We start from the raw sequence: 25,570 nt of genomic DNA, 5'->3' as shown, positions 1-25,570 counted from the left end.
ACACAGAGTCAGGGAATGCCACACACAAGTAAGGGGCTGTTTTGCGATACCTCAGACCAAGGAAAAAAAAAAACCACAGGAGAAGCCGGGTGGTGGCGCATGCCTGTAATCCCAGCACTTGGGAGGCAGAGGCAGGCAGATCTCTGTGAGTTCAAGGCCAGCCTGGTCTACATAGTGAATTCCAGGACAGCCAGGGCTACACAGAAAGAACAAGGTCATCTTGGTTCCTCATGTTAGGGACTCGCAGGGAACACCTTCACCCCAGATAACCCCCATTGAAGGTCTCGAAAGCAAAGGCAAGGAAGGTCAAAGGTAGAGGCCTCTGATGCCACGTGGCCACAGATCTCCCAGGCTTCAGGAAGGGCAGAAGAGGTGACGGGGCCGCACGTGCACCAAGCTGGAGAAACCTTGACATTTCAATTTCTTCTCTCAGGTTCTGCCTATCCCACTGCGACCCTTAAGTTAAACAGCTAGTTTACAGAGACCAGAAAGAGGAGATTTGCCAGACTTCCAGCACCAGCAGTTTCCAAACTCAACGGTAGCGGGTCCCGGCAGCCTGTGGTCTCTGCCGCTGCTGTGTGACTTTGGGGGATGGGAGGATGACAGGCCCCTTATCAAGCAGTTTGGGCTCCACTGCATCTGCTGCCATCTGTTTGCCTAAGAGGAGGAGCCAGGTTTCCAAGGCATTCTGGAAAGTACAGCACAAGCTCCTCACTATGCAGCACTGCCCCTTGACCCACAGGGCCGACACCAGTGTACGTTCATGTGCAGACCTCCTGGCTTGGCACGCCACTGATGGAGTGTTGCCATCCCCCGGCTACTGCTGGCCAGAGGCAGAAATCAACACTAGGTTAGAGGGGAGTGCAACCAGTGGTAAGAGTAAGTGGGTAGGAGGCCAGGGCTGGAAATACGTCTTCTCTCAGCTCGCGGATTACATAAAGCCCACCGTATTCTCGTGGCCTGGCCAACTCCATAACGGGAATGGACATTAAATCAGTGGTTGGTTGTTTTTCTTCTAAAAGGTTCTGCCTAATGCAGAGCTAGCCTCCCACAGGCCACTCCTTTCTCCCTCTGGCACCAACACGAGGGCTCCAGTGCCAGGCTGCCAGCTGGGAGCACTGATTATGAGGATGGAAGAGAAGGGTGTCGCTGTCCCTGTCCCATATGACAGGAACCCTAAAGAATGGGCATTCATGCCTGAAATGAGTGCCTTGTTTTCGCCCAAATACTCCCATCTCTTTTTGCCCCTGCGATCCTAATAGGTGGTGTAGAGAGAGAAAAGCACGTGACCATTTACACAGGAATGAGGGGGGTGGTCACGGCAGGAAGTTGTCTGTACCACCAGAGCTGCTCCGAGAGCGAGCTGTACAGTGCCTGCTTGAAATGAGCGATTCAGCAGCTACACGTTAGGCACACAACCGGCCTGGGTACAAATAGATGCCAGCTCAGTGCCTCGACGTCCGCAGTCTGGTCCCCTCCTTCCCCTCTCTGCTCTGAGAATGCTGGCACATTCCCACCCCCCTACTCAATGGGGAAGAGTCTTTTTAATTTTTCTGTAAGACAGGATCTGTGTAGACCAGGCTGGCCTCAAACTCACAGAGATCCTCCTGCCTCTGCCTCCCTAGTGCTGGCATTAAAGGCAAGGGCTGCTATGTTGCACTAATGGGTAAGGGTATTGGCTGTAACTTCAGGAGGAAACAGCTCCTCCAGTGTCTTTCTGTACACAGTGCAGGAGGCAGTGAGCCACCAGGTGGAAGCAGGCCAAAGTGCAGGCATTTCATGCTTTCACCAAGGGAAATCCTGATTCCTGAGTGGGCTGCCTGGTCCTCCAAACAAGGATAAAGCAAGCAGCCAATCCACACTAGGTTTTAAGGAGACTTCCACGGCTGTAATGGCACACAGCTGTAATTCCCACCTGGGGGCTGAGGCAGGTGGCTACTGAGCTTAGGGTCCACCTTGGTTACTCAGAGACTGCTAGCACAATACAAGACAAAGAAAACCATGGTATCTCTCAGGGCCCTAAGTAGAACCTCAAAAAGCATGACATCAATAAGTTGGTGGTTTTGTACAGGAAACACTGGACATGCACCTTGGGAGAACAGAGCCCAGTTTCATCGATCTGAAGAGGCCACAGATGCCAAGGACAGCTTGTTCCAGGCAGTAAGTGACCTGGAGCTTTCAAGAACAAGGGACATGTGCTGGGCGTGGTGGGCCACGCCTTTAGTCCCAGCACTTGGGAGGCAGAGGCAGGTGGATCCCTGTGAGTTTGAGGCCAGCCTGGTCTGGTCTGGTCTACAAAGTGAGTCCAGGATGGCCAGGGCTACACAGAGAAACAAACCCTGTCTCAAAAAAACCAAAAAAAAAAAAAAAAAAAAAAAAGGGAGACAGCAGCAATGCCACTGTTCCTGGTGAACTGAGGGGGGAGCAGCCATCCTGAGAGCACTGCTTGCTTAAGGCCGAGGTCACAAGCCTCTGAAGACAGACCCAGAGGCCCCGGGGGGGGGGGGGGGGGGGAGATTGATTCCCACAGAGGCTGGCACATAGCAAGTGCTCAGTGAACACCTCTCCAACAATGGGCACTGGGGAAGGAAGATAGCACTAACTACAGCAGGAGACCCCACAGGCACCCCACAGACAGCAGGAGACCCACAGGCACCCCACAAACAGCAGGAGACCCACAGGCACCCCACAGACAGCAGGAGACCCACAGGCACCCCACAGACAGCAGGAGACCCACAGGCACCCCACAGACAGCAGGAGACCCACAGACACCCCACAGACAGCAGGGGACCTGCTCTTCAGAAGTCTTTTATTAAAACTGGATGACATCAGTAAGGAGACAGTACAAAAAAAAGTTTGGTCCATGAAATAAAAACAAAAACAAAACACAATTCTGTTAATAAAACTAGCTATCAACAGGGACACTGTAGGAGTGCTCGGCCTCCTCTGCATGCTTCCGGCCAGGAGCCGGGCTGGGGCTCAGCTGCCCCAGGCTTGTCCAGTGTCACCGTGGGAGGGGAGGATACAGGACAGGGGAGACAGGGGAGACTGCTGTTCCCAGTAAGAACAGGCAGGAAGGGCAGGAGCACTGCTCGCAGGAGCCTGAGGTGGGGGTGGGGAAGCAGGGGCTTTGTCAGTTCTGTGGGTTCTGAGCCCATGTGCACGGAATCCCCTGTGCCCAGCTGTCTCCCACCCTGCAGTGTTGTCTGCGAGCCTGGGACATGCTAACTCCGGTGATAAGACCTGGAACAATCTAAGGCTCCCCTGGAAGATGCAAAACCATCTGTCCCATGGGGCCAAGATCACACATCCTGCTGCTACCTGAGGGGTCTGAAGCTTTGAGGGCGGGGGTGGGGAGTCACAAACCCATGGCAGACCTATTCTCCAGCCCTAGGCGCTTTTACTCCTCAGTGCCCTGGAAGCCGCCAGTGGGTTTCAACTGGGCAGACCTGGGGCAGGAAGACAGGGATGGCCTAGGGCTTTACCCGTTTGATTTTAGGCCTGTTTCTCCACTTAAGGGAGGGGCAGGTGGAGTGAATGAACAAGCCACTCCTCTTAACAGCAGGAAGGGACAGTCTCTGCTGGGAATGACAGACAGCACCCCAGCTTCGGTCCCTGGGGCTCTGACAGGGAAAGGCAAAATCCCTTACCCAAATGCCATGGGTTAGGGCAACTGTAGGGAAATCCTAACCGGGCAGCTACGGGAGTGTGTGGTGTGGGAGGGAGCAACAGTTCAACACACACTCCAATACTGACATGGACCCCGCTAAGGGGTTAGACCACTGAGACAGCAGGTCAGTGCAGAGGCAAGGACCAGCTGGGGCTCAGGGAAGCCCAAGACCCTGGGCGCCTTTAGTGCTGAGGGCAAGGTGTAAAGGACAATCAGCTCCCGCCTGTGGGGGGGAGGCAGGAAGTCAGGTCACCAGGAGTGCCCGAGGCCTGAGAGGGTCTCCTGCCAAGCGCAGGGTCAGTGTAGCTGGTCTCCCTGAAGACCACCTGACCTCAGGAGGCCACAGCCACTCAGAGCACTGGTCACCACTACGGATCTCTAACACTATCTAGAGGTCCTCTGTAGACCGGGGATGAGATGGGGAGGTAGAGGCACATGGGAGCTTCGAGGGGAAGAGCTGGGGTGGGAGGCTGGGGTGGAGGAGAGGGTAACAGGTGCCTGTGAGACAGAAATGGGACACGCTCTTCATTGTGATGCTGTCCTGGACCAACAGCATCGCCTGGAATGCCTCAAGCAAGACCAAGACAGGCACACTGAGGCAGGCAGCACAGGGCCCAAAGGAAAGGATTGGTGCAGCCAAGGCAGGGCCACAGGCGCCCTATGTATTTCGGATTCCTAGGGCTTGCTCTAACTCTTGCCGCCTCTGCTGCACCTGAAGAGAAAACAGGAATGACAGCTTGAGACATCAAGAGCTGGCACCTCATGTCACTGCTCCTGTCTTGTGTCACTTCCCTTGTGTTCCAGGCACAGCACCAACCTTGGAGTAGAAGTACCGGCACACAGCCTCCTGAGCCCAAGGCTGGAAGTAGAACTCGGCACGGCGCTCCTCTTCCGGGTTTCCCACCACATCAGTCATAGTCTGTGTGAGAAGGGGAGAACGAACATGCCCCCCGCTTTGGCATCTGCTCGCAGTTGAACTGCATCCCCTGCCCACCTAACCCCGCCAAGGATGCTGAAACGCTAACGCCTGGTGCCTGTGACCTGAGATGGAAACCGGGTCTCTGCAGACGATCAAGTTAAGATGAGCTCATTGGGACTGGCCCTAATGCAGTATAACTCGTGTCCCTTCTAAAGGAAGGAAATGTAGACAGAGTCAGACACACAGACATGTGAGGACATATGAAGAACAGCAAGCCTAAGCTGCGGGGTGCCCAAGGAGCACAGGACCAACCCTGGACTGCCAGTCTCCACCACTGGGGACAAATTCCCATTGCTCAAGCCACCCAGTTTGGGTCAGGTTTCTTCAAAAGCCCCAGCAGACAAAGATGACACCCCAAGTTACCATGGGCACCCATAAGTCACTCATGCCCAGGCCCTCTCTGGTGCACCAGTCACAGTAATAACAGCAAGACAAGAACACAAGGCATCCTGCGCTTGGCAGGAGACTCAGGCCTTGCGAGCTGTCCTCTTAGGCCTCAGGCACTCCTGGTGACCCGACTTCCTGCCTCCCCACCACAGGCGGGAGCTGACTGTCCTTTACCCCTGTCCTCTAGGACTAAAGGCGCCAGGGTCTTGGGCTTCCCTGAGCCGCAGCTGGTCCTCTGACAGGACCGTCAACTCCACTTTCCATGCTTCCCCGCAAGTCTCCCGCGCCTGCTCCCCTTTATTACCAACCAGTTTGGCCATGGCTTGCTACGCTTTAGGCACACTAGCCTGCTTCATCCAATGGAACCCATCTGAGGGAGAGCTGAGCCCAGACCTTCAGCTCCAGTCCCAACACTGGGAGCCCAGTGACTACCTAACCTAAGCCTAACCCCAACCCCAACCCTAACCTAACCCTAATCCCAGCCCTAACCCCAACACCTAACCCTGACCCCAACCCTAACCCAACCCTAACCTCAAACCCTAACCCTAACCATATAAGCTAACCAAAACCCCAACCCCTAACTCTAACCCCCAACCCTAACCGCAACCTCCAACCCCTAACCGCAACCCCCAAACCTAACCCTAACCCCTAACACCCCAACCCCCAATCCTAACCCCAACCTCCAACCCCCAACCCATAACCCCAACCTCCAACCCATAACCCCAACCCACAACCCTAACCTCACACCCCTAACCGCAACCCTCAACCCTAACCCCAACCCCTAACACCCCAACACCCAACCCTAACCCCCACCCTAACCACCCCAACCCCAACCCTAACCCCAACCCCAACCCTCACCCAACCCAACCCCAACACCACCCAACCCTAACCCCAACCTCCTAACCCAACCTCCAACCCATAACCCCAACCCCCAACCCTAACCCCAACCTCCAACTCCTAACCCCAACCCTAACCCTAACTATGTACCTGACAGCTCTGCTTCTATTTTTCTTCCCAACTATAAAACAGAACCTGGCATGTACTTAAAAAAAAAAAGTGAGGTCCCTCAACTCTTGAAGCAGCTGTAGAGACAGAGCAGTCCTGGTCCTTCGCCTTTCTCAGGCTCTTTACCTTGAGGTCCCGGCACTGGGACTGGAGCCAATCATTGATGAAACCCTGAGGGTCTCGGGCAAAGCTCAGCATGAACTCTCGCTGGGTCTTCAGCTGGTTGATAGTTTCTATTGTCTCGTGGATCTGATAGGAAGAAGGATGCTCTATTTCAACCCCAGGAAACTCTAGGTTAAAGGCAGAGCCAGGCTGGCATTGCCACAACTGCCCCCACCCCCAGTGCGGGGCCTGTGCCCAGAGTCCACTGGTCAAAGAGCTCCTACAACTCTCGCCGTGACATCATTTCTCTATGCCAGGACAGGGAAGCGCCCTTCCAGCCTCTTCAACAGGCACATACAAACTGTGAGCACCTGATCACCGCAGTCCAGAGTCCATCTGCCATGCCCCAAGAAACCCACGCGCCTTCTTGGCACCTCAAAAAACCTTAAGTGAAATCTCCAAACTAAACTGGTTGCCCTTCCCTAACCTCTCCTCCTCCATCTTAGACTACTCCCCACCCAGGCCAGGCCTCCACTCAGCCCCACCCAACAGGGGCCATATTCTGTAGCTTCACTGCTCCTGTGAGAGCCTTTGGTTTAGAACCTTGCTAGATCTCACACAGAGCTGCCCTGCCTCAACTCACTCAGCAGCAGCACACACACCTCCACGGAGAAGGCTCCCTCAGGCCTCCTTTACCTCAGCTGCGCAAGCTCTCCCCAGATCTAAGCTTCATGACCAGGCCCCTACGTGCCTAGCAGCTTCCTCCCTGAATGTCCTCCCCCTGGCACCGTGCACCACACTCAGCATCCCAGAGCACCTTGTACTTCTTGCGCTTTTGCTGGTTTTGAGGTAATCTGCAATCCTGGCTGGCCAGGGATTCACTGTGCATGCCGGACTGGCCCTCACCCTGTGGTGGGTCTCCTGCTGCTGCCTCCAAGTGCTAGGGCTACAGGCGTGAGGGATCACAGCTTTGCTCCTTTCTTGGAATGCACTAGGCTCATTCTCCTTTCTGGATTTCTCCATACCTTGTTCTATCTCTCTGGATTGTCCTCTGCCATCCACACCCCAGAGGGACTTGGGGAGTGCTTCCTCTCCATCTGCTAACTTCCACTTCAAAATTTAGGTGAGGTGACTACTCCCCAGAAAAGTCCCTATGTTATCTCTGCTGTTTACAAAGCATTTTGGCTTTGCCTGCAGGGACTATGCTTATGTTCCCACTGCTGCCAGTTATGTGCTGGGTGCAAGCTTAAGCCTTTAAAAAGAGGGTCTCACTTCATGCGCAGAGCAGCTGTACTACAGTATGTTCTACAGTCTTCATGTCAGAGACCAGAAGCCGAGGCTCAATGGTCCTGAGAGGTACCCCAAACTGGCCACAGTGGCTCGTATCTGCAACCCCAGCACTGTTGAACATGACGGAGGAGAATCATCCTGCGTTTGAGCCCAGCCTAGCCTACAAGGGATTAACTCAAAACGCTAAGAACAAAACCAAGGCAGAATCGAAATGCATGTATGTGAGACTGCCTCCAGTCAGCAAGAGGTGAGTGGAGAAGAAGAGCTATGCCTGAGGGGGGACAGAAACCCCACCTTGTTGTCTAGAGCAGCAATCTCCTGCTGGCTGGCAGTGGACAGCAGGAAAGAATTCATCTGGGTCTTCAAAGTGTCATCCACTTCCACATCAATGTCATAGCAGGCTGTCTTCTTCTGGTCATTGGGGTCAACACTAGGGAGAAAGGAGCAGAGTCCAGTAAGGGCTTTTCCTGAGACCTGCTTGCCAAAGTCAGAAAGATGGTCCAGGGTTGAGGGAAGAGAGATGCAACGGGCACACCAGGGATGCTCTGCCTCCTCCTCCTCCTGAGAGCTGTATGGAGTCTGTACCTCCAAAGGTCTGTACTTTCAATAGGTGTAATTTGTGATATATGAATTGCAGCTCACTAAACTTGGTTTTCATTATATTTACTCTGGGTGCGTGCGCGCGTGTGTGTGTGTGTGTGCACGCGCGCGCACACATGTACATTTGCATGGCTGAGAGGACATCTGTGGGAGTCAGCTCTCCCATTCTGTTGCATGGGGTTCCAGGGACATCATGCCAGGCAGCCAGTGCCTTTAACCTGTTGAGCCATCTTGCGGGTCTGAGTTTGGTTTTCAGAAAGTCATAAATTCAAATAGGACCAAAGGCATTTGTGAAAAGTTTAAGAACAGGACGGGCTGGAGAGGTGGCTCAGGGGTTAAGAGCACCCCAGAGGACCCAGGTTCAATTCCCAGCACTCACATGGCAGCTCCTAACTGTCTGTAACTCCAAGATCTGACACTCTTACAGAGACATACACGCAGCAAAACACCAATGCACATTAAATAAAAATAAGTTGGACTGGAGAGATGGCTCAGAGGTTAAGAGCACTGACTGCTCTTCCAAAGGTCCTGAGTTCAATTCCAAGCAACCACATGGTGGCTCACAACCATCTACAATAAGATCTGGTGCCCTCTTCTGGAGTGCAGTTGTATATGCAGGCAAAACACTGTATACATAATAAATAAATATTTTTTAAAAAAATAAGTAAGTTAAGAAAGAGAACAGGAATCTAAGCTGGGTATTGGAGGTGCACGCCTTTAGTGCCAGCAGAGGCAGAAGCAGGCGGATCTCTGTGAGTCTGAGGGCAGCCTGGTCTATAGAGCGAGGCCAGCTCAACCAGGGCTACACAGCCCTGTCCAAAAAAACAAAAAAAAAACAGGAAGAACAGCAGTGCAGCTGGCCATGATATCCAGGCTGTACAGGTGACTACAGGGTGAAGGTTTAGGGACTGAGGACACCCAGGCCTTTACACTGTACCAGGGAAACAGGAGAAGGCAAGAAGCCAACGTCTGATGGTGGGGCATGGGGCCGTACGGGATTCCTGGCTCTCTAACTTCCACATGAAGAAAAAAAACAAAGTCAGAGTTGGAGTCTTATTGGAAGCCCCATCTTTCTTAAAAAGATGGCTGCTGACTCCTCCCATAGTGACGAGCTGGGAACCAGGTCCCCAAGGGGCATCGGAGCCTACTGTGACTAACATTCCAGCACTAGCCAGGAGAAGAGCATGCAACCACACCAGACACCAATAACCTCCAGGGCATACATTGTGCAAAGGTTAACAAAACAGCGGGCAAGCCACAGGTCTGTCTCACTCTCACTTTTGACACAGTAATGAGCTTAGGAACTTAAACTCAATACAACCACCCCGTCCTGCCAGGCGCCTGGCAGCGCGACAAGTGGCTCCAGCACACACAGGCTCACCTGATGACGTGATTAATGATGATGGGTTCTGGTGGCATAAGCAAGGCATGGAGCCGCTGAGGGATCTCTGAAAACTTCATCCGCTGAGATTCAAAGATCTGAGAGACACACATGGAGAGCAAAGTGGCTACAGATTGGCACTTTAGTGCCACTAGACCCTCCAAACAGAGTGTGCCCCTCACGTACCTGCTGGAGGTACTTGTCACAGACAACAAACTCTCGCTCGTGTGGGTCCTGGAGCTTATGTGTTTTAATATATTGCCACAGTGCCTGGATGATCACTGGACGCGTCTGCGTATGGATGCCCAAGAGCCGAGCCAGGCGAGGGTCTAATTTAAACTGGGGCGGCTGTGGAGAACCAAGAGTGTAGGTGAAGCTAATAGCTGGTTCCACGTGCTTCTGGGGTGCTGAGTATGGCAGCACGTTCACTCTCATAAACATTAGTGAGTCTGAGCAGCAGTTACTGAAGACCTCATGGGATGTGGCCATGAGAGTGAGACCCTTCACGCCTGCAAATACCTGGTAATCGAGCATCAGCAGGACCGTACACCGCACGTTCACGTCGCCCGGCCGCTTCACCTGGAAGCCGTCGGTCTCCTGGGTAGTGGCGGTCCTGTGCCACTAAAGAGAGGAAGATGTCAGGGGGTGCTCCTCCAGAGGAGGATGCTGAGGAGCAATGACTCACCACTCCACGTGGAGCACTGAGGCTACTGGGAAAGAGCAACAGCACGAGGCGTCTCTGAAATCGCATCCGGCCTCGGAATTATCCCCTGTATAAAGCAGAGCCTTTCAGCTCTTAGCTGTTTGGGCTGACTGCATGTAAAATGGCTGGAGTTCCAGTGGGAGGCTACGGCAGCTTCGGCTTACTGCAGGCGGCCCTGACCTTCACCTGGACTAGCATTTCCCTCCAACACCCACAGGACAGGTGTGCCTAGCCCTCCGACAGTGAGAGCAGTGCTCCCTGGGAGGAGGAAGTAACCCAGGGAGGCCAGTGTGTAACGGAGCTGAAGCTTGCGCTCCGACCTGTCTGACTCAAGGCCACAGTCCTCCACTGCTATAAAATCAAGTGTCGTCACAGCCCCTGCGGGCTCCATGACTTACTTCCCCTTAGGTGGCTGAGACCTTCCCATGTCTCCTACTGGTTGAGGTTAAGGGGCTGCAGCTACAGTGGTAAAGAAAGGGCAGGTTAAGTTCACATGGAGCACTGGCCTGTTCTGGGTTTGTGTCCCAAACACTGTTGCTAACACAGTCTTCAAAACATTGTGCAACCAGGTGCTGCAAAGCATTTCTGGCGATTTCATCTATAAATCTAAAGGAAGGTCCAGGGCTAACCTACACCAACACTAGTACTCTATTGGTCGTCCTGCTAACTACAGCAACTGCTACCAGGAAAGTAAAACGTGAGTCACAACTACAGCCCACCAATACTTATAAGCAAGATGCAGAGAAGCCGGAAGTGTAGGGCTCCATCAGAAGGCTCTCTGCGGCACCTCGAGTCAGGAGACTGCAAGAGCTCTTGGGTCCCAACTAAGTGCAGCTAGCGCCACCTAGAGGTCAATGTGCAAGCTGCAAAGGTGGAATCCCACACCTGGGCGAATCCCCTATTTTACGCCTCCCTCTTCCCCCGATGGTCAAGTCTGGCTCCCATTCCCCAACACGGCTGAAACCTGGGAGGCAGAACTACTCACTTCTACCAGATGGTTGTCTGGCCCATAGAGGTCTTTGTCCAGTTCAATCACCAAGGACTTAAAAAAGGAAGAGAACTTTCTCTTTTGCTTGGTGGCATCATATTTGGACAAGGCCGACTAGAAAACAGATGGAGAGGTGTCATGTTACACAAGGCCAGAAACAAGTCCCCAAGACAAAGTTCCTTAAAAAGAGACTGCTAACTCCAATGGGGAAAAGTCCTGGGAAATATCTTCAGAATACGGCAAGGAGGTCCCTAAGTCAGTGGTGGCTGCAGCACTCCTGTAAGGACAGGCTCTCTACTGCCCACTGGGCAAAGGAGCAAGTTAGGCCAACCATTAACATAACAAAGCACACTGAAACAAAGAAAAGCTTGACTGAAGAGGGAAATAAATCACAGGCAAAAAGCTGTGAAACAAAAACTGGCTTTATCTGGACAGAACAGCATGGCCAGCAAACAGACTGGACCTATCCAGAGAAGGCTCGAGCTCTCGTGCACACAGCTCAAAATAGTGCCAGAGTGCAAAGGAAAGACTGGAGAACGAGCCTCCCTAACAGGTACTGAGTGGAAAGTTTGGGGGGCTCTTACTGGTCTGATGTTTCCCTTGGAGCAACAAAGACCCAAGCCTTTGGGGGACCACCGTACTTAAACTGTGGTACCTCCAACGAAATCTGGAAGACAGAAATAACCTCAACGACCCAAAAGGGGACACAGGGCCTCACGTGCTAAGCACAGATGGGCAGTGGGGATGAGGGACCACTGAGAACAACTACCGATGCTGCTAACTCCCAAGGCCAGCACCACCAGGGCAAAGCAAACAACAAATGGGACCCCAGGACAATGCGTACCGGGAAGCTGTGGGAACAGATACAAAGGACCATTGTCTCAGTGTGCAGGGGACATGGAGCCCACCCCCCCCCCCCACTTTCCGGAAGCTCCCAGCAGGAGCTGGGAGCACCAGTCAGGTTTCCTGCTGACCAGACAGCTCTGTTTGGTCCCAGCAACTCCCACCCTGAGCACCAACCACAGTGGACCTTAGACTCACGTCCTCCAGGAGCCGTCCTTCTACCCGAAGCTCCCAGGAGGCCACCGTCCCTTCCCCATCCTCGGCATCCGACTTAGCCGGATTGAAAGTGTTAGAAATGAAAATTCGCAGCTTCCGTTTTTGCTGAGGAAGGTAGAAACAGGGTTGATGGTCGGGCTCCAGTAGTCTGATGTAACTAACAGGCTGGCTTACTATAGGTGGGTAAAGCCTCCACTAGGCCGAGTACGGGCCCCGAGCCTGAGTGTAAGGAAATACCCGGGGTAACAGGTAGACAAAACCATGCAAAGTGGCAGGTTCCCAAGGTAGCAAGCAGTTACAGCAAAAACACCGACAGGGTGTATTTCTGGAGCAAGAGGCGTCGCAAGCTCCCCGCCCCTTTCCCTGCCAGCTGTTCAACTCTTATGCTCCTAATGTAATTCCTGGTTTGTAGGCGGAAGGGAAAGATGCAATTTAAAAGCTGGGGAGGGCTGTGCTGCGCCTTTGATTTTTCATCCTAATCCTGGTGATGGTTTCTGGGTCCCCTCCCTTGACCCTCTGCCTGGTACTTTCCTGTGGTGACGGTTTCGGGGTCCCCTCCCTTGACTCTGTGTTACCTTGATGGGCCGTTTCAAGGCCTCCTGGATATCTAGCCGTTTCCTCATAATAGTCTGGTCCAGTTTCCTTTCAAAAGCCAGGAGATCCATATAGGCCTGTGATTCTGGCACCAATTCCCGAATCTGAGGAAAGGAAAGATGTGCTTGGGCACTAGAGCTGACCACCTCTCATTCTCCAAGTCACTGCACCTTCAAGACCTCTCTAGTCTGCACTCACCCTCTGAGGTAGGATTTTGTCGGCCATCTTCTTTTTCTTTGCACTGTTCAAAATAAATACTATTATCAGGTTGGGGGTAGGAACTAGTCAGAACAGGAGCTAAGCTGCCAACACCTTCGTTTATACTACAGCTAAGGCTGCAAAAATGACTCTCCGTTTACAGACTCTGCCATGACCATCAGCAGCTCCATCTCCACCCCATCACGGGGCCTGAAAGCCTTGCCGAGGGTGAGTTCCCGAAGCACCATTTGGTGACTGACTTAGCACCACCACTCACTTCCTGGGTCAGCACCCCCAGTGCCTGCACCCTCACGGGGGTGCCTCCTCCCATCACCTCCTTTCCTTCACCCCCAAGAGCCATCTTACTTGTGATTTCGGTTTTGGACTGCCTGCTGCTGGACCTGCTGGATCTGTTGAGGCGCAGGTCTCTTGCGGGACTGGTCCACTCCTGACTGGGCCAGGCCAGGGCGGACTGAAGGGTTCCCCCCATAGCCAGGAGGTCCCATAGAAGGTCCCTGAGGTGTCATTCGGCTGCCTGGCAGCATACCTGGTCTCTACAGAAGGGAGAGGACCCAAAGATGTCATACTTTTCCTCGCTAGCCCCACCGAGAAAGGCAAAGTGTTGGAAGCCTGGGTTTTAAGAATGGAACAGAGAAAAACACGCCAGGCTTCTGCGGTAACCGGACCTTCTTCAGGCCTAGCACTGACTTCGTAGAATGTAGTTTAGCAACTAGATTGTACTCGAATTCTCTGGTCTAACCGGGATCCGACTCAGACATCTCTAGTCCTACGTTTACTAGCTGCGGTCTCCTCTGAAGCTGACCTCAATTTGCAGCTGTAACTCAGGTGTTCCTCTGGACCCTGGGGCTGCCCACTCCCCTCTGCATTCCATGCCCATCCCAGGGCCCGCGTCACCCACCCCGGTTCCACACTCACTCCTCACACGGAAACAATGCCGCGGGGAGCAGGTAAGGATGCTAACCTTCCCCCCCCCGCCCCTCCACCCAGGACCCGAGCCCCTCCCAGGGGATCCGTCCCTCCCACTTTCTCCCTCACACTTGTCAGTCCTCCGCCCTCGCTCGGCCCCGCCCCCGGCCCGCGCGCCCCTCCTCCTGCCCCACTCACCGGATAGGCCGCCCCGGGCATCGGGGAGCGGTACAGCCCTTGACCCGGCGCCGGGCCCATTCGCACGGGAGGCCCGGGAGTTCCGCCTGGGCCCAGAGCAGCCGCCACGCCCGCTCCGCCTGAGGCTCCGGCGCCGCCGCTCGGAGCCACAGACTGGAAACCCGCCCGGGCCGCCATCTTCCCGGAGCCGCCGCTGCAGCTGCACAAAGAACCGGAACCGGAACTCCCCCCGCCCCCCGCGCGCCCCCCGAGCGCCTGGGCTGTTTGTGGGCCCGGCCCGCCGGCGGGCACGGGCGGCTCGGGGCAGCGAGACTACGGGCTAGAGGGGGCGGCTAGCGGAACAGGCGTGCTGACCACTCCCTCCTGCCTTGCCGGTCCTGGAGGGAGCACCATAGAGAGGTGATGCGCGGATAAAGAGGTGCCAGGAGCGGGCGCCCCCAGGCGGTTGGAGGACGACAAGGCCTTGGAAAGAGACCAGCCCACCCCGCAGGCTGGCGTGCCGGCTTCACCCGGCACGGTGCCTTCACCTCTCCAAAGCGTTCTAGTCGCTTTTCGTTCTCCTTCTGCTCCGGGTGCTAAAGAGGGAGACGTACCATTTATTCGTTTTACAAACGGAAAAGGAGAACTCAAAGGAGGTAAATGTCTTGGCAAAGACAAATTAGCAAATTAAAAGAAAAGCCATCCTGGATTTCTGTCTCCTGGCTGTTGGCCCGGGCCTCCTTTCACAGGTAATGGCTCAATAGCTCCCGGGGCGGGAATTTAACCCTTCATCTCAGACCTTTAACTTCAGATTTTAATGAATTTTTTTTTAACACGGAATCTTCTCCTGGAAATTTGTTGCCTTAGGTTACTTTGCTCTTCCGATGGATCAGTGTTTACATGATCAAATATGTAAGCTCTCACTCAGGTAGCCCAACCTTGCATAAAACTCACTGTGTAATGGAAGATAGCTGCTTCCGTGTGTTGGGATTACAGGTATAACCACCACAGCAGGCTACTCCTCTGGTTTCCTGGCCCTCAAGGCAAACTCCATTCTAATACTAACACCTATCGGGTTTTCAACAAAGCAGCACAAAAGTAAGCTGTCGGTGGTGCACGCCTTTAATCCTAGCACTCGGGAGGCAGAGGCAGGCGGATCTCTGCGAGTTCAAGGCCAGCCTGGTCTACTAGGTGAGTCCAGGACAGCCAGGGCTACAAGGAGAAATTGTCTCGAAAAACCAAACCAAGCAAACAAATCAAAACAAGGGCAGGAAGAGATGGCTCAGCGGTTAAGAGCACTGGCTACACTTCCAGAGGCCCTGAGTTCAATTCCCAGCAACCACATGGTGGCTCACAACCATCTGTAATGAGATCTGGTGCCCTCTGCTGGCCTGCAGGCATACATGTAGGCAGAATACAGTATACATACATAACAAATCTTTTTTAAAAAATCAAAACAAAACTAACAAAAGCCCAATACCGAACTGGGTGTTGGTGGTGCACACCTTTAATCCCAGCACTTGAGAGGCAGAGGCAGGTGGATCTCTGTGAGTTCAAGGTCAGCCTGGTCTACAAAGTGAGTGCAGGACAGCCAGGGCTACACAGAGAAACCCTGTCTCCAAAAACAAACAAACAAAAAACAACCCAACACTGAAGAGATGGTTGGAACCCAGTTTATTAGACCAGAGGCATGCGTCACCCAGAGCCCCTCCTGCTGTCCCCCCACCCCACCCCCAGCCAGTGCACACTTCTTGGCTTTGCCCCTGGTTCCTTCTGGGGAGTTCTGATCCCTGAAGAACTCTTGGGAACCAAGACTCTGTAGCCTCACTCTCTGGCTCCAGGCCAACGCACACAGGTGATCTGCCCACAAGTCCTGTTTTGGGATTAGAGGCCAAGAGGCAGTGGGGACAGAGAAGGCTTGGGAAGGGGTTGCGGCTCTGGCCTGGGAAGAGTGCCTAGTCGGGGTGGGGAGGCCCTCTGCCTCAACTTGTGGCCCCTTAAGGTAGGGACACACAGCAGCAGCAGAACTTTCAAACCCCACCCCGCCCGCCCCTGGGCATCAACGTGAGGAAGGGGCACTGGGCACCCAGAGGAGAGAAAGGTCACTAAATGGGGACTTCAGCTTCTGGCTGCGGGTACCCACTGCCCCAGCTGCAAGAGCGAGTCAGCAGTCCCAGCTCCCATGTCTCTAACACTTTTGGCTTGGGGTCCAGCAGACCTCCATTCCTGGGCAGGCACCCCCTCTGCAATCCCTTCCCTTGGGGAGGCCACAGTCAGCCAGGCAAAGGGCACTGGGATAGGTGGAGCAAGGAAGAGGGTATGTTAAGGCTGTGGGGAGGGCAGAGGGCGCCCCGATTGTGGGGGCAAAGGGCCAGGCCAGAAAGAGGCAGAGCTTGTGATTCACAGCTTCCTTTATGTCGCCACCGAGACAGTGCGAAGGTTACAATGCGCGTGTCGTCTCCTTGTGCTTCTCAAAGGGATGTTGTACACAGTACAGACACCAGGGGAAAGTCCAACTCTTTATACAGGCAAAGGCATTCAGAGACGGAAGGGGGAGGGGGGGGGGAGGGGAGGGGGAGGGGCGGACGAGGGAGGAGGGGGAGAAACAGAAGGGAGAACTTGGGGCGGGAGGGAGGAAGGTTCTCAAGAGACAAGAGGGAGCAGGGTAGAGACAAACAGGGTTCGAGAAAGTTATGTACAGAGATAATAGCAATATAGAGTCTGTATCTTATAGAAATAGAAAATGCAGATGAGGTTGCCGAGAAGCAGATGAAGCTGGGGAAGAGGACTTGGGAGAGTTCCATAAGAAAATTTATGGATGTGGCCCTCCGCAGCGGCCTCCGAGAGAGAGAGAGAAGCCGTGAGGTCGAGTGCCTGCACCTCTCTCCCCGAGCTGGAAGCTCACCAGTAGGTCTTTTTTTTTAAACTGGGATGTAATGGAGGGTGCCTCTTGAGATGTCTCTCCAGCAGCTCTGGGGGTGGAGGTGACTTACAGGTACTGAGATGTGGCCTACAGCACCAGGGCCACACGGGGTCCCCATCTCAACTTCTTCAGGAGATCCCCTGCCCCCTAAAGATTCCATATGCTTGAGGGAGCAAACTGGGGGTTTAGTTCTTACCTGGAGACTTGGGCTCGTGGGGAGTGACCGGGCTGAGAGAGACTCTTAAGGCTAGGGAAGCCCCGCACTAGCCCCTCCCTTACATACATTCTCTGGTTTGGGGCCAAACTTCAGACCCTAGAGATCCCTCCACCCCTCACTGGGAGGGGGCTTTGGTGACCGACGGCAGCGGAATGTAGGCAGGACACTCAGATGACAGACAGACAGCCGGACGGAATTCAGGCTTGGAGCTAGGGGAGGCAGCATGGAGCAGAGAGCCACAGCCTGAGGTCCTGGCCGGATCTCTCTCTCTCTCTCTCTCTCTCTCTCTCTCTCTCTCTCTCTCTCTCTCTCTCTCTCAGTTTAATTCATTAAAATAAAAAGATGGGATAGAGACTGGGAGAGAACTATGGTCAAGACTCCTTTCTCACCACAGACGAGAGGAAATCACTGCCCGGGAATGCAGTAGCGTCCCCAGGGTAGGGGTGGGGCAGTTGGTGGCCCCTTGCTCTCCTAGCCTTCCCCACCTAGGCCTTTGGTACAGTGGCCTGCAGGGGCTTAGCAGGTAAAGTCCTCAAACGTGCCTCGAGCGGGATGGTGAGGTAGGATGTTGGCAGCGTATGTCATCCCGGCAGGGTGTCCCCGGAGGCCCTCGCAGGGATTCTAGCGGAGAAACATAAGACAGGAGTGGGTTACAGAGAGGGCTGCAGGTAAAAAGGTGGCGTGGAGACCGAGTTGGTGCGAGGCTGTGGGCGGGGGGGGGGGGGGGGGGGGGAGGGCAGGCCAGAGGATGCCCCCTGCCTTGCTCCCTCACGTGTCTTTTGACGTCATCCAGGCTGAGTGCCACGCCCTTATCTGCGCTGCTCCTCTTGGCTTCCTTCTGGCACTTCCCTCGTCTACACAGCCGGTGCTTAATGACCTGGGAGAGGTCGGCGCACGGTGGGTGGGCTGGAACCCCCAATCCGGAGTGGCCCCACCCAGCCCTGCCTTACCTCCTTACCTCGTAAGCATAGTCAAAGAGTTCCAGCACCGTGAGGATGCTGGCCCCAATGAACAAACCCATCTGGCCTCCGATGTCACCTGCGGCGGGGGTGGGGGGGTGGGGGGGTAGAGGCGGGGGTCAGGTCTGAGAGGTTAATGGGCTCAGGACACTGAGAGCCGGGGGGGGGGGGGGGGGGGGTGATACGGCCCAATAGCACTCATGTTTGCAGACATTGGTGCCCGATACAGAAAGAGCAGAAAACCAGACTCTGGCAGGATTTTTATTCTCTCTGCTTTTCTGCATTTTCCTCTTTTCCCCGAAGGAGCAGTTATCATTCAGGAAAAATGAATTCTTTACAAAGCGCATTGCTTTCTTAGTTACCTGGACCACTTTCAAGGAAGTGTGAGACAGTTTCTGCCTCTAACCCTCAACCTCTTCTCCGACACCTGTCTTTTTCCACTCACTTTGTCCTAAGAGAAGGTCCAGTCCCTTTCCTACACTTTCTGCCACACAAGGGAGCTCAGGGAAAGGCCCGCAGGGGACTGGACTGAAAGAGAGCGCCCAGCATTGGGCAGGAGGGAGACACGTCATGTGGGCATCCACGAGCTCACCCAAGAGCCCTGCAATCTCATAGGCCTTTTTCTGCTCGATGGTCTCATAGTTGAGGACTTCAAAGAAAATGTCCAGCACCAGAATGTTCTCCCTGCACAGGGGCGAGAGGAGGAGAGCTAGGTTCAAGTCCTATGTCTGCTGGGCAGCTGATCTTAGCATGTTAGGCTCTCTGAGGCTGGCCTCACAGTCCTAAATGAGACAGTGACGGTGGGACCTGCCTTCTAGGGGTGCTGTGAGGATGAAATGGCCTGGCATGGTATGGAAAGACACTTGGCATGCTGGCGAGTGGGAGGCCATCCCAGTCGCAGCAATGAAGATGGAGTGCTGGCGTTAACTTATTCCAGGCTGATCTCCCCACTCACAATCCACACTCCTTGGTCGCCTCTTGGACCTCCGGAGAGTTACCTCGACTTCTTCGTGCCTGTGAGACTCGCGGTGAAGTCCTCCTGTGCCCTCCGCAGCTCTTGCTCAAGGGCCCCACCCTGCGCCTGCGCGGTGGAGTGCTTACCCTATGTACTGTTCAGATTTGTTGAACTTCTTGGCTAGGTACTTGGCGGAGGCTTTGCTGGGGATCTTGACCATGGACAGCTCCTTGCCGTACCGGGTCAGGTTGCAGGGCATTTCACACACGCAGTACTCCTGGTCTTTCTCCACTAGGAAGTCTGTGCCCAAGCCAGAGGCACTAGTTGAGCGGTGTCCTTCTGCCAGCGCCTTCCCAACATGGACACGCTGGCCCTGCCCAGAGAATCCCTCGGATCCTCTCTTTTGCCTTAACCCTGCATCTACCCTTAGCTCCTCCTCACCCAGCCTCCCCATAGGTATATTTAATTTTACATGTCGTTCCCTCGAGGTTCTCAAGGGCCAACCATCTGAGGCTGAAAGAGGGTGAAGGCCCCTCCCAAGAGGCTCTTGTTGCCTCTCCACAGGGGCCTTGAAGGTGCAACATTTAGAGGCAGATGTGTGTGGAGCAACAGCCGAGTGCAAGAGTTCACTCAGCCTTGACCTCAGTCAGTCCCCTGTACATGTGGAAGGCCGAGTGTGTTCTCTTCCCTCCCCCATGACTGCCCCAGGCCAGAGACGCTCACCCAGGGCGGGGTCTGCTTCCCTCCCCCATGACTGCCCCAGGCCAGAGACGCTCACCCAGGGCAGGGTCTGCACACTCCTTGTACTGTTCTGGGGTGCAGTATGGGGCGTCCCCTGCAAAGAAGAGGAGGTGGCAGGACAGGGAGAGATTAAAGGGGTCTTGTGATGGCATGGCGCGGTGTAAGGAGGAAGCTGGAAGCTGGAAGCTGGGACAGCAGGACGAGACAGCCCTGGTGCCCTGGAAGTGGCCTCCTCTCACAGCCTGCCCCTTTTAGGCCCTTCCCCCCCCTCCCTGTAGACATAGGGAGGGACCGAGAGACAAGAACCAGAAAGGTAAGGACTGACGTGATCAGGGGCAGGGTTAGGAAGGCCAATACAGACAGGGCACAGGCGAGGGGCCCCGTAGCCTGAGATAGCCCAGGGCGTGCCTGGGCTCCTGGGGGCTGACCTGGCATGTGCACCATGCGGCAGTTGCAGTTCTCCACCAGGTAACGAGTCTCGCAGTCAATCCGGCAGGCGGTAATGCTGTAGGAGTCGAAGAAATCCGAGTCCATGGTAACAGCATTGCAGGTGCCCCAGGGCGACGGTAGGTAGATGAGCTGCTGGGAGAGCCGGGGAGCTGGGGCAGTGTGGGGGACATCTCCCCAGCTTAAGATACAGAGCTGGGGAGTCTCAGCCCCGCACCCCCAAAGGGCTTAGAGTTTGCCCTCCTGTTCTTTTTTTAAGATCTTATTTATTTATAATTATGTCTACAGTGCTCTGCTTGAATGTACACCCTAGAGGGCATCAGGTCACGTTACAGATGGTTGTGAGCCACCATGTGGTTGCTGGGAATTGAACTCATGACCTCTGGAAGAGCAGACAGTGCTCTTAACCGCTAAACCATCTCTCCAGCCCCTGCCCTCCAGCTCTCAGTTGAGGTCCTCATGCTTGCGTAATAAGCTCTTTGCCCACGGAGCCATCTTCCCAGTCCCCATCTTCTCAACACCCGGAAGTGGCCTTCTACAGTCCCCTCACCCTCTGCTCCTGGCAAGACACAAAAGTCTGGAAGCCTGGGGCCACGCCGAAGCCTAGCTGGTCAATGAACGGAGGCTCGTCCTGACTGTGGATCTGCACTTTGATGCCCGCTTCGAAGGACGTCTCGTCTGTAAAGAGAAAGGCATACGAGTTGGGAGGACTTACGAGGCCCTTAATCATCTTCAGAGGCCGGGGCAGCACACGTCCCCTGGTAATGTTCACAGCGTCTGCCGGGGACTTGGTGAGGAGGCCACGGGGTCCCAGCACACCTCCAGCCTCCTGCCTCAGCAGCTCCGCGGTGCTCCAGTGACCTCTGCACCCTACACACTTCTCTTCTTACCTGATGCCTGCAGTGTATTTGGATATTTCAGATTATTTCTCCAGAGTATCACTGTCCCAGCCACTCTCCATTCCTCCCCATCTCTCTCCCTGCCCCTACATCCCCTGAGACCAGACAGGCAGGCAGCCCAAGAAGAGAGGGAGTTATTTATAGAGTAAGTGGCGGCCACTGATGGAAGAGGAGGGCTGGTTACCTTGGAGAGTAACTGAACCAGGAAGGAGGAGCCAGGGAACTGAGAGTGTGGAAGTCACGCAGGGGCAAAGGCAGACATGGTGAGATCTTGGGAAAAGGGACGGAGTCTGAGTCTGGCCTCAGGGCCACGCAGTGGACCCCTAGGTGAGTCTGGGGCCAGAGGGGCCCAGGGAAGGGGCTCCTGAGCAGGGTGACATACCAGTCTCTCCCCACACAGGCAAGTATTCATCTTGCTGGATGTCCAGCATGATCTCCAGGCCGTTGCCAGTTCCGCCTTTCATGGTCTTCAGCCGCGGCCGGCCATCTTGGCCAGAATTGAATGTGTAACACTTCCCGTACCTGGTGAAGACCTGGCGGAGGGTGGAGGAGAGAGCGTGAGAGTCCTGCCAGCCAGGACGGCTGAACCACAAGGGACCAGACACAGGCAGACAGAGAGGGGAGTACTGAGCCCTCTCCTTGCCTCTGATACTGGCAGTGGCTTGGCCCCTTTGTGACTGTCACTCTTGCGGGGGGGCGGTCCCCTCTGTGCTTCTTCTGCCTAGAAGTGATAACAATTCCCCACTATGACCAGCTGTATTGGCCCCCCCTTACCAGCTTCTTAATCCTGCACACAGCTCCCCAAACAGCCCCTTTGTTAAAGCCTTTTCAACTGAACTACCAAGGGACCACCTTTTTCTTGCTAAGACCCTAACATGTACACCTCTGCCACCATGATCCTATAACTGCCAAATCTCTGAGGCCTTCTGAAATAGATCTTTATATCACAGCTTTAGGAGTTCACCCCTGAATCAGAAATCCTTCCAAGACCTTCCTCCGCACCTAAGCCCCTCAAAGCTAAGCCATTTCAGCTTCTCCCCCTATCAGCATCTCATACCCACCATTATCACTAGAACCTGAAAGTAGACTCGGTTGCTGTGCCAAGAGCCACACTTGCTCAAGCATTTCACCTCTTCTCCCTGGACTCGGGACTGAATCCTAAAGCAGGGCATTTTGGGGTGCTCATAGAGTTCTGGGGGCCTCAAAAGCAGATACTTTCCTTGCTAGATGATCCTGTATCTCCTGTCTTCCTGAGACCCAGTGGACAAAACTACCAGGTGAGAGTGAGGTGACACCCGTGTGTTCCTACATGGTAAGGCATGGAGGGCCAGGCATCTGCAATCTGCACTGGCCAGAGGGGCATCAGGCCAGACAGGACTACAAGCCTATCTGGGGGATGGTGGGATGGCAGGTGGCTCCTTATCTAGAAAGTCCCAACACCTGTGGGTGTGGAAACCAATGAGGAAAGGTGACATTTTCTGATGACAGCTTCCTCCAGGAAGAAAGTCCTGGCCACTTAATCAGAGGTGGGACCATGGCTTTGATTTAGAGGCTTCCCAACTTCATAGACAGACAAATGGATCTCTCTCTCTCTCTCACACACACACACTCTTACAACTCACATACACTCACTCATGGACTCACACACACATACATTCTCACATACTCACTCATGCACTCACACCCACGCTCACACACACTCACTCATGCACTCACACCCACGCTCACACTCACTCATGCACTCACACCCACGCTCACACACACTCATTCATGCACTCACACCCACGCTCACACTCACTCACTCATGCACTCACACCCACACACACATTCTCACACCCGTGCACTCACACACACACTCACATATACAGTCACACACACACACACACACACACACACACAGCTTGTAAGGCATGGATTCCCACAGGGAAGAGCACAGGAGACAAAGATCTGCTGACCACAGGAGACAAAGTTGTGAGATCTGCTGACCAGGTATTGGAGTGAAGGTGGAGGGTGCCCGCCCCATCCATGACCCCCTTCTGCACTGCTAGAGACTAGGTGCCTCCTCCCCAGTCATGGGCAGCCCCCAGCAGATTGAAGGTTTCCTTCATAGCTAGAACAAGGCTGCGGGGCTTAAAGAGGCTGGGGGGGGGGGGGGGGGAAGGGCAGGTGAGACTAGAGGATATTTCAGGTATCAGAACAGCAGCTAATTATTTGTGGGGACATATTTCATGACACAACTAGGAGAGGCTGTGAACCTGGGCCTCTTTTCCTAGCTCCAGGCTCTGGGATCCCAGGTGAGCTCTGGCCCAGGCTAGGTAGGGTTCAGCAGTTACCAGCCCCAGCCCTAGGTGCTGATGGCCAGAGAGAGGCACATAGCCTCTGGGGTCTCACTCACCACTGAGAAGTTGTGGGGACCACAGGGGCCCCCACAGTAGGAACAATAGAGCAGCATGTCCTCCAGCCGGTGGCAGGAGCGATTGTAGAAACGATGGAGATTAAAGGGCTCCCCGGAGAAAGCCTCTGGCCCAGGTGGAGCAAGGGGTACCCCAGGGTCATCACTTTCATCCAGCCCTAACATGGGGGCCAGGTAGAGCAGGTCAGGGTAGCTGAGCTGGGACAAGCGCACGGCGTTGGTGTTACAGAGGGTGACCGCTGGGAAGACCAGCTCCGTGGTGGCCACTTCATCTAGCAAAGTTACGTGCGGGTAGCTGAGGTAATAAGCAACGCGGTCCCCTACCTGGCACAGAAAGGCACCCAGTGCTATGACAAAGGCCACTGCCCACAGGGCCTGCCTTGGCCCTGGGCCCCCTTCCACAAAGACATGGCTGGCACCATGGAGGGTACAGCTGTTGGCGAAGGCCACCAAGTCCCTGGGTGGGTCTCCCTCATCATCAACCTCTTTTACTGTCTCCTTTCCCTTCTCTTCATCTTCCGAGTCTGAGCTGTCCTGCTGCTGCCGGTGCTGGTGGTGCTGGTGGGGACCCCAGATATCTCCCATGGGTCCTGGGGCCTCCTCTCCGGAGGAGAATGAAACAGAGCAAAAGATCTGGATGGGCATCCTCTCCAGGGGACAGGAGGAAGGTGCCGGAGGGGACGGAGATGGGAATTCACCAGCCTAGCTGTTTGTCCTTCCTCACCAGGGCCTCTGTGGTAGTGTGGCTGAGTTGGGACAGGGCACGGGGAGGAGGAGGAGGAGGAGGAGGCCCAGACTGCCCCGCTGGGGAAGGTGGAGTCAGGACTCATGAATAATTGATGACAGTGGGAGAGGGAGGCCTGCGGGGGAGGAGCACAGCTGGAGACCTTTGCCTGCCACTGGCTCCGGCAAGATGAAGGTTTTAAGCAGAGTGAAAACCCTGGGACCAGTGTGGCTCTTTTGATACCCACTCCTCAGGTGAGGTGACACCTACTCCTCCCTTTGCCGGGATGACCTCGGTGGCTGCCCACCTCCGGGAGCTGCACGGACATGCTCATCCCTCCGTTTCCCCACCCCATTCTGCCTTCGAACTTTATCTAGATCTTCTGGGCCCTCTGAAGGATCTCTAAATCCTCTCCCCCTATGATCTCTCCAATTGTTTCATTGACCATTGACCGAGACAGACAGACAGACACACACACACACACACACACACACCCCACCCAGGCTCCCCTTAGGCCTCTGTTCACTCTTACTATTCCTCTGATATTTAGTTCCCTTCCGGTCACTGAGCCCTCAACTTACTTCCAGTCACTCCCTGAGCCCCCAGTATCCCTGCCCTCAACCCCTTGACCCTCAAGCTCCCCCTCCCCCAGCTAGTCTCTAACTCTCCTTCTCCTTGACCTACAGCTCTATTTTGGGTCCACATCCCTCCCCGCAAGCTCACTACACTTAGGTCTCATCCCCTCCCCCGTCCATATTTTTGTGGCTTGTAGGGCAGTCCAGGTTCCATTAGCAGACATTTCTCATTGACCACAGACTCATTTCGGACCAGTTCCCAGCACTGGGGGGTGGGGGGGCGGGGACTCTTGAAACTGAAAAAGCTTGCTGACAGAACACCACCAACTCCTCCACAGCTTGCCCTTCCCCCCTAAAAAACAAAACAATCACTTTAGAAGGGGGTGTGGGAAGTTCTCCTCCAGGCGGGTGGAAGAAACTGTGACCAGAATGTGACCAGAATGGAGGCAGAAGGTCTTTGGGCAGGTGGAGAGTGTTGGGAACTGACCTGAGAGCTTGCCAGCCCAAACCCTAGCGGCACAGCCCCCTCAGGCCCCTCTGTGTGTTCTGATTACCCAAGGCCACTGGTTGAGGAACTTGAGCAGCCAATTCTCTAGGGCCAAGAAGGTGACCTATGGAAGGGGAGGGGGGCAGGGGAGAGAGAGGGAAGGAGGGAGG

The 25,570-nt window shown here is 54.7% G+C and overlaps 2 protein-coding genes across 2 annotated transcripts; both read right to left on the bottom strand.

The window, feature by feature from the left end:
• Positions 1 to 3,043: 3,043 nt before the first annotated feature.
• On the bottom strand, positions 3,044 to 14,464 carry Smarcd1 (SWI/SNF related, matrix associated, actin dependent regulator of chromatin, subfamily d, member 1). Its single transcript, XM_051160340.1, has 13 exons — positions 14,082 to 14,464; positions 13,323 to 13,510; positions 12,957 to 12,999; positions 12,740 to 12,862; positions 12,147 to 12,269; positions 11,103 to 11,219; positions 9,934 to 10,035; positions 9,601 to 9,762; positions 9,415 to 9,512; positions 7,728 to 7,863; positions 6,168 to 6,290; positions 4,488 to 4,589; positions 3,044 to 4,382 (listed from the first exon to the last, which is right to left on the bottom strand). Exons 1-13 carry the CDS (start codon positions 14,256 to 14,258, stop codon positions 4,329 to 4,331), a joined length of 1,548 nt encoding a protein of 515 aa, XP_051016297.1. The 5' UTR covers positions 14,259 to 14,464; the 3' UTR covers positions 3,044 to 4,328.
• Positions 14,465 to 17,524: 3,060 nt separating this feature from the next.
• On the bottom strand, positions 17,525 to 24,274 carry Asic1 (acid sensing ion channel subunit 1). The gene is made up of 10 exons (XM_051160339.1): positions 23,597 to 24,274; positions 21,584 to 21,734; positions 20,853 to 20,980; positions 20,284 to 20,434; positions 19,893 to 19,949; positions 19,261 to 19,414; positions 18,752 to 18,843; positions 18,159 to 18,238; positions 17,973 to 18,077; positions 17,525 to 17,821 (listed from the first exon to the last, which is right to left on the bottom strand). The coding sequence occupies exons 1-10, from the start codon at positions 24,257 to 24,259 to the stop codon at positions 17,717 to 17,719; spliced, it is 1,686 nt and encodes a 561-aa protein (XP_051016296.1). The 5' UTR covers positions 24,260 to 24,274; the 3' UTR covers positions 17,525 to 17,716.
• Positions 24,275 to 25,570: the final 1,296 nt, after the last annotated feature.

This window comes from Acomys russatus, chromosome 17 (genome assembly GCF_903995435.1).
Source record: "Acomys russatus chromosome 17, mAcoRus1.1, whole genome shotgun sequence".
NCBI lineage: Eukaryota > Metazoa > Chordata > Mammalia > Rodentia > Muridae > Acomys > Acomys russatus.
Note: the sequence above shows the minus strand (reverse complement) of the source record. Positions and strands in the feature narration are given on the sequence as shown.

Excerpts from the sequence above, each read along its gene's own strand:
- Smarcd1 (XM_051160340.1), bottom strand. The coding sequence starts at position 14,258 with ATGGCGGCCCGGGCGGGTTTCCAGTCTGTGGCTCCGAGCGGCGGCGCC. Across the intron at positions 11,220-12,146 it reads AAGGACGGCTCCTGGAGGAC|TCGGCCTTGTCCAAATATGA; the intron begins GTGAGTCTAAGG and ends TCTGTTTTCTAG. Across the intron at positions 4,590-6,167 it reads CCCAGTGCCGGGACCTCAAG|ACTATGACTGATGTGGTGGG; the intron begins GTAAAGAGCCTG and ends CTTCTCACACAG.
- Asic1 (XM_051160339.1), bottom strand. The coding sequence starts at position 24,259 with ATGCCCATCCAGATCTTTTGCTCTGTTTCATTCTCCTCCGGAGAGGAG. Across the intron at positions 19,415-19,892 it reads GTGTGCAGACCCTGCCCTGG|ACTTCCTAGTGGAGAAAGAC; the intron begins GTGAGCGTCTCT and ends GCTTGGGCACAG. Across the intron at positions 18,078-18,158 it reads TCTTTGACTATGCTTACGAG|GTCATTAAGCACCGGCTGTG; the intron begins GTAAGGAGGTAA and ends GACCTCTCCCAG.